The 12,994-nt window shown below is 44.9% G+C and overlaps 1 protein-coding gene across 2 annotated transcripts in view; it reads left to right on the top strand.

Annotated features, from left to right (window-relative positions):
- Window positions 1-12,994, top strand: part of SLC9A7 (solute carrier family 9 member A7) — a 132,053-nt gene that overhangs the window by 65,293 nt on the left and 53,766 nt on the right. For both annotated transcript variants that reach the window (XM_078065389.1, XM_078065390.1), the window contains exons 4-5: window positions 2,509-2,585; window positions 5,464-5,576. In XM_078065389.1, the coding sequence (XP_077921515.1) occupies window positions 2,509-2,585; window positions 5,464-5,576 (190 nt within the window). The remainder of the gene's footprint in view (window positions 1-2,508; window positions 2,586-5,463; window positions 5,577-12,994) is intronic.

The following is a 12,994-nucleotide window of genomic DNA, read 5'->3' on the forward strand; positions in this document are numbered from 1 at the left end:
ACCTGCCTCGCACCTACACCCAGGTCTCCCGGCCCGTCCTGCCCCCGGCAGGCCCAGGAGCTGTAGTGCACACCTGATCCCCCCACATCTGGACCCCTCGACCACCCGCAATATCTAGTTTCTCCCCAGGCCCACAGACTAGGGCTCAGAGTCAGCTCTACCTGCAAACGCAATCTGAAGCACAGACCCATCATTTTACTAACACGTGGGCTCTCCTCTCCGGGTTGGTCCCGGACCTCCCTCATTCCCACTTCCTTCCAGCCCATGACATCGCACAAGCGCACCAAAGGGTGCACTTTGCATCGCCCCTCCCACACCCACCCCGGGGACCCGAATCCAGTACGCCCTAAAATCAAGATGCCCTCGAGCGCGGCACAGGGATAATAAAGGTTCCACCAGGCTCTAGTCCGAACTCATCCCTCTCATACGACCCTGAGACCCGCCTGTCATGTGTAGGCTCTGGAGCAGCTGTGAGCTCAGAGCTGGGCTGCCCAGCTCGCAGACCCCCTTCCTCCCTGGGGCCCCACAAGCATTACCAGATCTTCGGCAGCCCACGTTCCCTGAGATCTAACCTTCCAGGAGGAGAATCCACAGCTCTTATATTCCTGATTTTTTGTTTTGGCAAATATGAATATGAATTTACTTAATGTATTCAAACCAACCATAGAGATGGTTTACCTAAAAGAGAGCCGAATGGCAAGGTAAAGCAATTCTGGGATTAAAATGTGTTCCTGGATACTTCACATGAGTTTCCTTGGTCTCACGTCTATCTTGATGGACTCCTAACCCTCCCTGATTTAAGCCCTTGATTGAGCTTTTAAAGGCAATTAGGCTCATAGATGTTGATTCCTTTTTTTTTTTCCTGAAATCTAATTTTTTTGAAACACGAGTGGATAAATACATTTAAAAAAGACTGGGGACAGTGACTGACTTAAAAGGCAAACATAACATGTCCATAATATATAGAGGCAGCACCCTCATTTGGTGACTGTTGGTGTGGCAAGCCCCTGAAGGATTCTCTTCTGAGCAGGTGGCTTAGGGGCACTAGGCATTCCTTGACACCTTCTTCACAGCCTCAGGGAGGGCCAAGCACTGGGGAAGGCTGAAGCTAAGGCCTCAGATTGTCTGCTTAGAATGCTGGCCAGAGGATACCCACAGCCCTCTGTGTGGTCACATTTCCTGGTGGCTACTTGATCCATGCTGAGTTCTTCCTAGACCCTGTCCTTCCCTGATGTCGCTCAGCTGGCACACTGGGACTCTCTTGCCTTTTAAATTTATTTTATTTTATTTATATTTTATTTTTTTAAGATTTTATTCATTTATTTGACAGAGCGAGAAAGGGAACACAAGCAGGGGGTGTGGGGAAGGGAGAAGCAGGCTTCCCACCAAGCAGGGAGCCCAACGCGGGGCTCGGGGCTCGATCCCAGGACCCTGGGATCATGACCTGAGCCAGAGGCTGACACTTAACGACTGAGCCACTCAGGTGCCTCGCCTTTTAAAATTTTTAAATAAAGTCTTCCCGGCCCCTATCATATTAGGTTGTTTTGGGGTTTTTGTTTATCTGGTTTTGTGAAATAGTTCTGATTGTCCAATGAGAACAGCCTGTGCCTTGAGGAGTAAGAACCGTGCCTTAGGGTCCCAGGAACAGGGATTTTCCCCATCAGAATATCCCACAGGCTTAATGACTTTATGAGAAGTAAATTCGTGTGTGTGTGTGTGTGTGTGTGTGTGTGTGTGTGTGTGTTAAGGTAACCAGTGAATGTACAGAAGCATTGAGAGGATTGCAATTTTGCCATCTCTTTCTGAATAATTGCTAGATCTTATGTTGGTATAAGTATATATGCTTATATACATATATATAAACTTATAAATTTGCCCATCTTACATGGAACTACCTATTTTACATTTATCCACTTCCATCTCTGTTGGCCCTCTTTCCCAGGCTCCAAAGATTAATCCAGAAGAATATCAGGAGACACTTCAGATGCCATGAGGCCAGATACTTAGCACAGTTTTCTGATACTGAATTAAGCAGAAAGCCCCTTAGGCAGCACTTTCATGCTTCATCATTTTCAAACTTCTATCTGTAATGATCTTCTAAGGTACACTACACCTGGAAGTGACTTGCTGAATCACTAGAGTAAAAGAGTAAAATAGTTTGGGTTAGATCTATGAAAACGATCGGTCTATTTACACACACACACACTCACACACACACACTCTTACACTCACACTCACATACACTTTCTCAGTGTAACTTAATATAATCAGAGTAGTTTTCTCTGAAATTTACTAAGCCCTTGCTTGCTTGCTCAGTGATTAATAGGACTAGGGATATTTTAAAACCACAATGTTTATAGCTAAATAGCTTTATTCCGGAGTAACTTCAGTTATTACTTGTTATAATGGAAGCCGTAAGTCAAGTTTCACTTTTAAGAGACTTTTGTTGTGTTTCTTATGCTCAGTATCAGAAATCACAATGTGATTCCTGCCTCTTGTTTTATCCAGAGACACTTTTTCAGAAATCTTGGGTCTATTCTGGCTTATGCTTTCTTGGGGACTGCCGTTTCCTGCTTCATTATTGGGTAAGTTACTCTTTGTCATTAATCAAATTAACATACTTTCCAAAGAGATGAGATCCACAGGGGCCCGCAGAGTCCAGTGTTTTCCCCAGCTATATTGAGATACAATTGACATATTACATTGTGTGAGTTTCAGGTGGACAATGTGTTGATTTGATATATTTATAAATTGCAAAATCATTACCACCCTAGTATTAGCTACTGCCTTCATCCTGTCACATAGTTACCATTTCTTTCTTGTGATGAGAACGTTTGAGACCTACCGTCTTAGCAAAATTCAAGTATATGATGTAGTATTATTACCGACAATCACCATGATGTACCTCAGATCCCCAAAGTTGTTACTCTTCTAACTGGAAGTTTGTATGCTTTGAGCAACATCTCCCCATTTCCCCCACCCCCAACCCCTGACAACCACCAGAGTCCAGGATTTCGATGTTTATGATGATGGCAGTTAAGATCTAGGGCTACATTGTGCAGCGTGGTAGCTGTTAGCCATGTGTAGCTATTTAAATTAAGATTAAGGTAAATTAAAATGAAAAAATTTACACCTAGTCCCCAGATCTTGGTTCCTGCACTTTGCAGAAATGGCCGATTCTAGGGCTGGGGCAGCAAATATACAAGATAAGAATGGAGCATATCATAGTGCCAAGAAGTAAGGAAGCGCCCAGAAAACAAACAAAAGGACTTGGGGCGTGTCAAAGAGACACAGAGCCAACCTGAAGGCTCCCCTAAGGCCAATGGCCAAAGAACGACAAAATAAATAACATTGTACTGGACCCAAACTATAAAGTAAACATCTGAGTCTCTACCAATGTCAATAAATGATTGGATGAATAAATACATGGCAGAGAAGTAACCCATCTCCTGTGCAGAATTCCAAATAATTTATGTGGACCCCCCCACCCCACCCCGCAGGAGAGGGAGCTTATGCCCCATCCTGCTTTGATTGCGGGCTGTGCCTAGTGATGTCCTCCTACAGAGGACATCAGGGAAAAAGGAGGAGGAAAGCGTAGCTTTACAGTGGGGAAAACCCAACAAACACCACCTCAGCCAGATGATCAAGATCAGCAGCAATAGTGGTAAATCACGCTGATACTCTGCACCCTTGATGTTTGTGATGAGAATGGCCCTTTCCCTCCCCAAAACATATTACCTCGGTGTAATCGTGAGAAGAGGAAAAAAAATAAAATGATCAGATAAGTCCCAATTGAGGCACGTTCTACAAAATACCCCACCGCTATTCCTCAAAACTGCCAAGGTCATCAAAACCACAGAGAGTTGGAGAGATCGTCCCAGCCAAGAGGATACTAAAGAGACATGATGACTAAGTTTCGTGTGGGATCCTGGATGGCGTCCTGGAACAGAAAAGGGACATTAGGTAAAAGCTTAAGGAAATTGGAGCAAAGTACGGACCTTAGTTACTTTTTAAAAAATGAGCAGGAAAGCTGGAGGAGATAAAAGGCCAAGGGCCTTTTGAGTCACCCAAATAGGAGGGGCTTGGACTTGTCCTTTAAGAGAGACAAGCCACTGAAGAGTGACAGGTTAGCTGACCGGTATTGGTGGCAAGATGGGAAAAGGTTGCCAGAGAGCAGCCCCGCGCCCAAGTCTATTTGTGGTCGAAGGAAATGGAGAAGCAGGTGTAGTTTCAGGAAATGTCTGAAAGGAAGGGCAAAGAAGCCTTCAACAGGCAACAAAAGGCAAATCACATCTGCCTCACAGAGTTACTGGGAATCGAAATTGAACTGTTTAAGTGTCTGGAACAGAGCCCGGCCCACAGTAGGGAAGCACTGAGTTCTAGCTATGTATTCTCCAAAGAATTCCATTCTGAAACAGTTCCTGAGCTCCTAGCTTAGTCAGTCTGTTGTTCTCAGTGCCCGGGATACAGAGTTGAGCAGGTGAGCCACGGCGTGGTCCTTAAGTGGCAAGAATATTATTATTAGAGTGTTAGCTGTAGGGTACAGTGAATCTATTCTGTCGTTATTTTTATTCCCCTAACCCCTGCAGCTGCCGCCACCACCACCACCACCACCACCACCACCACACACACACACACACACACACACACACACACACGCACGCATGCACGCGCACACACACACACCCTTAGTGACATGTACTAGGCCTTTTAACACTCCTCACTCCTCCCATTTTCTAAGCTCTCTGGTAGGAAATGTGCCCCAGCCAAGTGGAACTGTTTAACTTGGGAATCTGTCTTGGACCATGTCACACCCTGCATGGCACGAGAAGGGCCCCTGCTGGCCTGCCTTAACCCCTGCAGAGAATGAGAGGCCCCCCTATACCGATGGGTACACTGAGACTCTACTAGGATGTTTACAGTGTTTTGCTCCTTTTCCCTTTTTTTTTGAAATAATTCTTGGCAGAGAAGGTTGGTCACTTGGACCTCCGTGGCCTGCCCATATCTGTTTTTCCTCTCTAGCTCGTCCAGCGCATGCTCATTTCCACAGCTTTAAACACACTGCCTTAGAATCCTGTCCGTTTTGTACAAGCCACCGATTACACACTGTGAAGCGGTCTTTCCCTTCCCTTGCCTTCTCCTCCATTACCCAGCTGCTTCAGACGCCTAAGTTGTTGCTAATCGAGGCCCATACTTGATAGTGGTAAGTGAGCACGACTTCAAGCAATGGAGTAGTGTTCACCTGTTTCAGCAAGATGGCGTTGACTGAGAACCATTACTTGGTGCCAAAGTCTTATTTGCACGTGTTCCTGATAAGCGCCCAATGACAACAGCTGCCCAGGGTTTTCACGGAGCACCCTTGCAGTGCACAGTACTCCGGGCTACGCTGCTTGCACATTGGCCAGCCTACTCAGGAGGGTTTTCGTTTTCTCTTCTCACACAGTTTATCTTCCCTCCTTACAGAAACCTCATGTACGGTGTGGTGAAGCTCATGAAGATTGTGGGGCAGCTCTCGGATAAATTTTACTACACAGATTGTCTCTTCTTTGGAGCGATTATCTCTGCCACTGACCCAGGTATTTTGCATATTTGGCTTTGTCACCATGGCATTCCATTATTTCAGTCTTAAAACATTCAGAGCAACCAGCGACTTTGGTTGCAGTAGACGGAGATTGTAGAGTCAGCATGGAATGATGGAGGAAGAGATCAGGAAGTGGTCTAACAGAGTTAGAGGGCTTTTCGAAGAAAGGTGTGCATTTCCCTTTTGTTTTTGTTATTAAGATTTTATTTATTTGAGTGGGGAGAGAGGACGTGCGTGTGTGCATGTGCGCATGGGCAGGGGAGAGGCAGGGGGAGACAGAGAAGCAGGCTTCCCGCGGAGCAAGGAGCCCGACGTGGGGCTCGATCCCAGGACCCCGGGATCATGACCTGAGCCGAAAGCACATGCTTAGCCAACTAACCCACCCAGGCGCCCCCTTATTATTTTCGTATTGTGCTAAAAAATACATCACAAATTTTAGCATCTTCATCAGTTGTAAGTGTGTACAGTTCGGCAGTGTCAACTCCCTTCATGCTGTCGTGCAACCAGCCTCCAGACCTTTTCATTTCTCGAAACTGGAACTCTGTATGCAATAAACAATAAGTCCCCCATTTCCAGCTCCCTCCAGCCCCCGGTGAGCACCATTCTTCTTCCTGTCTCTGAGTGTGACTACCGTAGCTACTTTATAGAAGGTGGAATCATATGGTGTTTGTTTGTTAAGAAAAGGTCTTGTTTAAATGAAATGATATGATTTCCTAAATGAAGGAGAAAGCACCACACCGAGGAAGAAGACGGGCTAAGTGTAAAAATTATGGCCATATTAGACATTCTAAAATGAAAGACAAAAGGGAAATACAGGCAGAAGCAACCCAAGTGTCCGCTGTGGACAGATGCGTAAACAGAATGTGGCAGGTGCAGGGGAATATTACTCAGTCTTGAAAAGGAAGGAAGCTCCGACACCGTGCTAGCACACAGATGAACCACGAAGACACTACGTGGAGTGAAATAAGCCAGACACAAACAAATGAATGTACTGTCCTTTGTAACCTCCTTTTTTGCTCAGTGTTCCCGCATAACAGCACACTGTGACCTGGTTCCTATTCATAAATCTCTTACCTTGTACTTTTCGAGTGTCAGTCGAGCCACTTCTTAAAAGTGGAATTATTATATGCCCGCCCTGCTCTGTAGCTCAAGAACAAACAAGAAAACCCTCCCTTTTCCAAGTTGGAACCTATAATTAAATCAGTTCACATAAAATAGTTACAGCTCTTCCTTCCTCTGATGTCAACCATTGAGAGGACACCGTCAGCAAAGAACTTACGGAGAAAGAGAGGGTGCTGTCCCAGTAGTGGAGGTGGAAAGGTCTTCTCAACATCTATGATGCCCTCTAACATTCTGGACAGTAATGATTTTAAAGATACTAAGATTCTCCCCACAGAGAACATTTCTATCATCGCACTGATCTGGAGGGCTCCCACGAGGCATGGTACAGTGGAGAGAACTGTTTTTGTAAATTAAAAGTCTTTTACCAGCTTCCTAAAAATCTGTTATTTGAAAACTTGGGCTATAAAAGAGATAAAAACTTAAGTGCAGAGTTAGAAGGGAAATAAGACCAAATTGACTTCAGCTCAGGTCATGATCCTGGAGTCCCGGGATCGAGTCCCAGGAAGAAATTAATGGAACAAACAGGGAGTCTCCTTCTCCCTCTGACCCTCCCCCCTCTCATGTGCTCTCTCTCTCTCTCTCTTTCTCTCACTCTCAAATAAATAAATAAAATCCTTAAAGAAATAGTAATAAATAACTAACAGGTCATCACTTAATTCAAGCATGTTTCTAAAGAGCACTCCAAAAAATAGCTTTATTATTTTCATACTACAATGTCTATGACTATCTCCAAATATGTGTCTATTCAGAAAAAGATTCAGCATAAGTCTAAGAAAGGTGTTTAGTCTCTCTGAAAATATATTACTAACTATACTCATCTGTAACTTTTTAAAAAAAGATTTATTTATTTGAGGGGGGTGGTAGAGGGGCAGAGGGAGAGAGAGAGAATCTCAAGCAGACTCCCCGCGGAGTATGGAGCCCGATGTGGGGCTTGATCTCATGACCCTGAGATCATGACCTGAGCCAAAACCAAGAGTCAGATGCTTAGCCGACTGAGCCACCCAGGTGCCCCCTCATCTGTAACTTTATCACTAACTTCTTAAACTACTACCACCAATAAGCAAAGGGAGGTTAGTGTAATATAAAGTTCATTGATACTGTTTTCTGACCTATTAGTGTTGCTTCATTTAATTGGATAGAAAGGCTTATTTTTTCGGATTATCTTCCTAATTGTTTACTTCACTTTAATGTATCCATGCTGTGGTAGAAATTAATGGAAGGCATCACCATGACACACCATTGTTATTTGGCCTGTGAAGATTGGCACAGTAAGGGTTTTATATAAATGAAAGTTCTAGAAAATTGAAAGTTTAAACTTATTAAACACCAGGACATTAACTTTAACTGCTTTTTAATGGAAATCTTTCTGAAATGTAAACTGTTTTTGTAAATTAAAAGTCTTTTACCAGCTTCCTAAAAATCTGTTATTTGAAAACTTGGGCTATAAAAGAGATAAAAACTTAAGTGCAGAGTTAGAAGGGACCATAAGACCAAATTGACTTCTCGTGCCTGGTGCATCAAACCAAAATTCCAGTATCAGGATATGTAGCGGTCTTGACTGATATGAAGGAATCCGAGTCCTTGTCCCTGATTACATCATATTTGGCTCGAGACCCCAGTCTTCCGGTCTTGCCGTGGAAGGGGACACCATATGTGTGGGGTGGTGTAGGCCGTTCTGTGACCTGCAGCCATCTCCCTTCTGGTGTCAAGGGTGCCACGTGGACCGTTACTTTAGAGGGACCCATAGTTCAGCAAAGGACAATGTACATTTCCCACCCAGAGCGCATCTCTAGCAGCTACCAGAGAAAATGAGTTGCTCTTCCTTCCCGTGAACCATTATGAACTGATTCCTCTCATTTTAATTCTGTCACTTTTACACCCCTTGAGTCGATCAGGCCTACTCACAGGCTTCAGAATCTGTGATCGGTCTTGTCAGAGAGTAATTCTTTAGTTGCATCACCCAGGCTGCTCAGTCTCTTGCTTGTCCTTTGAGACTCAGTTCCAGTAAGCCACCTGCCTACACACTCTGCCCTTACTCCTTCACTTACTCGCTCCCACAGCTCTTGAGTTAAGCCTGTTTTGTACATAACAATACTTGCCAGTTTGTACTGAGTGTTTGCGAGTGCTAAGTGCTCTTTAGTACACAGATGAAGTGTTCAGGCTAAGTTCGTTCGTTGAATGAGCAAATTCAGGTTCTTGAATTTTCCTTCTTCCTACATCTGCCATTTTATTTTCCCCCACTACTTTTTAGATGCCTATACCAGAGGTCTTCAGTCAATTAATTGTCATTTCTTAGTCCGTGTCTGGTTAGAGACAGCCCTTGGGACCCTGCTCTCCCTGATTTCAAGGGTCCCACTGTGGGGGGAGCAGTCCGTTTACTCTCCACCTTGAGAAGCCACTCACCCAGTCTGTCACCCCCTCCGTCATCTTCCGGTTGTCCGCACCCATGCTGCTCCTCTTGCTTAGGCACAGGCTGGCTCAGGAGGGGTGCATGGGGGTCCCTGCCTTGATTTATAAAGTGATGGGCAGGGAGAATGAGAAATTGGAAGTCAGAGCAGCCAAATTCAGACCGGGGCCATGTTAAGTGTTAATTATTATTAGTATTAACTGTATAAGCTAGCCTTTCTTGTCATAGGTAAGTGAGTTAGCTGTACATTATTGTTTTGTTTTACTACTGCTAATTGTAGTATTTCAGGAAAACGGTGTTTAAAGTCAAAAGGGCTCTTGAAAATCATGGCGCTCAACCCCCCGCTTCACTAAATCTTTGGACTTGGCTGTGTGCTAAGTTCTCATAACCCATTGGTGGCTATGTGGGCTGGCTTCTGTTTTCCCCTCCAGATTTACTCACTACCCTTCTCCGCCCTCCTTTGGGCGCCAGGAGGCTGATTTGTATGGAAGATTTCAAAGGTTCCTTTGCCTTCTGGTTTCCCATTGGATTTGTCCACAGGGGAGCACCAGTGGAAGACTGGAAGGAGGGTGGAGATGCAGGATCTTGTGGGCTGCCTGTGTCCCTTGATCAAAGGACATAGATCCCATCAGGTGACCCTCTCTACACAGCTCCTGGTTCAGGCAGCCTCGCCTTCTCTGGACCCTCTGGGCTTAGAGATAGTATAGGATAGTCCCTGTTTTCAGCGGCACGTACTGTCCTCTCTCTTGTGGTTTTCCCGTACTCTGCCCACATTTCTATAAACAATCCCTTCACTAAATACTTCTCAAATTGCTCAGTTGGAGGGTGTTATCTCTTTCCTGCCAGGACCCTGTGATAAAGTCCTGGGCTCCTATGTCTCCTGGGCTGCCAGCCCTGTGCTCTGTTCTTTGAGATTAGCCTCCACCAGTCTGGAGTCCCCGAGTGACTGATGTGACCAGAGACTTCCGGTGCCAACCCCCAGCAGGCATGTCATATGAGTAATGGCTAAAACTTCGCTTGGGTTCAACCACTGAGATTTTAGGAGTTTTGATGCTGCGGCAGAAAGCAGCCTATCAGACAGGGCCTGTTTTCTCATCTCTGAATTAGGGGAAATGATAGTACTACCCACCTAGGGATGAGGACTAAGTAAAATGTTTATCATAGTGCCTGCTTCATGGTTAGTCCTTAGTAATTGTTGTTATTATTAGCATGCTTAGTTTTTCTTCAACATTGGGTTAAAACAAGATAATTCTTTTTTTAAGATTTTATTTATTTGAGAGAGAGCGAGCATATACGAGCAGGGGGAGGGGCAGAGGGAGAGGGAGATAGACAAGCAGACTCCCCGCTGAGCTGGGAGCCCGACGAGGGGCTTTATCCCAGGACCCTCAAGATGAGCCAAGTCAGATGCTTAACCGACTAAGCCACCCAGGTGCCCCCAAACAAGATAATTCTTATGTCACATAATGATAAATTACTAGAATAAAGGTTTTATATTAGTCTGGGTTCTTCAGAGAAACAGAATAAATAGGTGTGTGTGTGTGTGTGTGTGTGTGTGTGTGTACAGAGAGAGAGCAAGAAAGTAAGAGAAGAGGTTCAGTGAATATAAAGAATTGGCTCATGTAATGATGGAGGCTGAGAAGTCCCAAGATCTGCTGTTCAAAGGCCTGAAAACTAGGAGAGCCAATGGTGTAGTTCCAGTCTGGGTCCAAAGACAGGAGGGGACCATTGTCCCAGCTGAAAGACAGGCAGCAAGCACAAATTCTTCCTTACTTGGCCTTCAACTGACTGGATGAGTCCCGCCAACCTTGGGCAGGGCTATCTGCTTTACTAAGTCTCCTGATTCAAATGGTAATCTCATCCAAAACCTCACAGACAAACCCAGAATAATGTTTAATCAAATATCTGAGGCCCCCGTGGCCTAGTCGAGTTGACAGATAAAATTTTTTTATTATTATGTTAATCACCATATATTACATCATTAGTTTTTGATGTAGTGTTCCATGATTCATTGTTTGCGTATAACACCCAGTGCTCCAAGCAGAAAGTGCCCTCTTTAATACCCATCACCGGGCTAACCCATCCTCCCACCCCCCTCCCCTCTAGAACCCTCAGTTTGTTTCTCAGAGTCCATCGTCTCTCATGGTTCATCTTCCCCTCCTGCTATCATCTTCTTTTTTTTTTTTTTTTGACATATATTGCATTATTTGTTTCAGAGGTACAGGTCTGTGATTCAACAGTCTTACACAATTCACAGCGCTCACCATAGCACACACCCTCCCCAATGTCTATCACCCAGCCACCCCATCCCTCCCACCCCCCACCACTCCAGCAACCCTCAGTTTGTTTCCTGAGATTAAGAATTCCTCATATCAGTGAGATCATATGATACATGTCTTTCTCTGATTGACTTATTTCGCTCAGCATAATACCCTCCAGTTCCATCCACGTCATTGCAAATGGCAAGATTTCATTCCTTTTGATGGCTGCATAATATTCCATTGTATATATATACCACATCTTCTTTATCCATTCATCTTTGACAGATAAAATTTACCCTCACAAGTTTTCTGGAAGGCACCCCAGATACTGTTTATGTAATAAATAATCCAGAAAATAAGAATTTTTTAGCCAAATCCCTAAAGGTTTTTCCTGTTGTGTTACCTGATAAGCTGTATTTAAGGATGGGTGAAAGAGACTGACCTTGTGTCTTGTGTTATGAAGATGACGTGCCCTCCAGGAACTCTAGCTTCTGGCATTGCCCCCCATAGTGATTTGAGCAGTGGATGTGTAATTACATGGAGCAGCCTCATGATAGAGTCAACATCTGTCCTATCCAAATTGTTCTTTGCTTCCTCTCAATAAATGAATGAAACTTTTGAGAAGGAAAGCATGAGGGGGACAGTGTAGTTTTAGAATTTTCCTTAATCCCTAACAGAAATGGAGGAAGCAGGGCAGCGAAAGAAAAAACACAGAAATGCAGCTAGCTGACAGAGTACCTATGAATCCCCAAATATTATCTGCTGGGGTCAAACCACCAGCAGTGGCGGAGGAAACAGAGGGGAGAAGAGGGGGGCCCTCTGATCATTTTGACTGCCAGGGAACTTCCCCCCAAGTATTCACATTCAAAAGGAGGGGTCCCCACTTGGAGTAAAGAACTTTGTAGGCATATCGGATAACAACAGTTAAAGCTGGGAGGCACTTTACAGGCTCCAATCTGTGGGTGACAACGAGGACATTGGAGGAGGTGCGAGGCTGCCAAGGTGGCCCGAGCCCTCAGGGCTCTCAAAAAATACCTGGTGAAAACCTTTCTGGAAGGACAGAGCCACTCCCTAAAAATAAACTGCTAAGGACCACAGACCCTGCAGTGACAGGGCATTAAAGGAGAAAGAAAGCTCAGATACCAATGGAGGAAGAGACCAGAGGAAGTAGATTTCATGAGTATTGAGGGGGTGGCTACACTCAGAGGCCACATTTTCAGTACTTCAATGTAAAACCAGCAGAGGGAGCCCTAGAGCCATGAAACGAGGAAAGCTAGTCTGGGTCTTCCCCTCCCCACCTCACTTAAAATGAGCAGCAGAAGTAGATTGAGATCGGACTTCATGCAAGCATATTGTAAGAAAAAATGAGGATAGCCCCTCTGAATAATAAAGTTGCATATAATTAAGTAACATCAGCAAAATAGGGTACAAAGCAGAATATTACTAATATTCCAGTAGAAGCTAAAGGAAATTCAGGGGGTGCCTGGGTGGCTCAGTTGGTTGAGCATCGGACTCTTGGTTTCTGTGTGGGTTGTGATCTCGGGGTCATGGGATGGAGTCCCGTATCGGGCTCTGCATTCAGCGCAGAGTCTGCTTGTCCCTCTCCCTCTGCTCTTCCCTCCCCGC

Source organism: Halichoerus grypus, chromosome X, assembly GCF_964656455.1.
Source record: "Halichoerus grypus chromosome X, mHalGry1.hap1.1, whole genome shotgun sequence".
NCBI classification, from domain to species: domain Eukaryota; kingdom Metazoa; phylum Chordata; class Mammalia; order Carnivora; family Phocidae; genus Halichoerus; species Halichoerus grypus.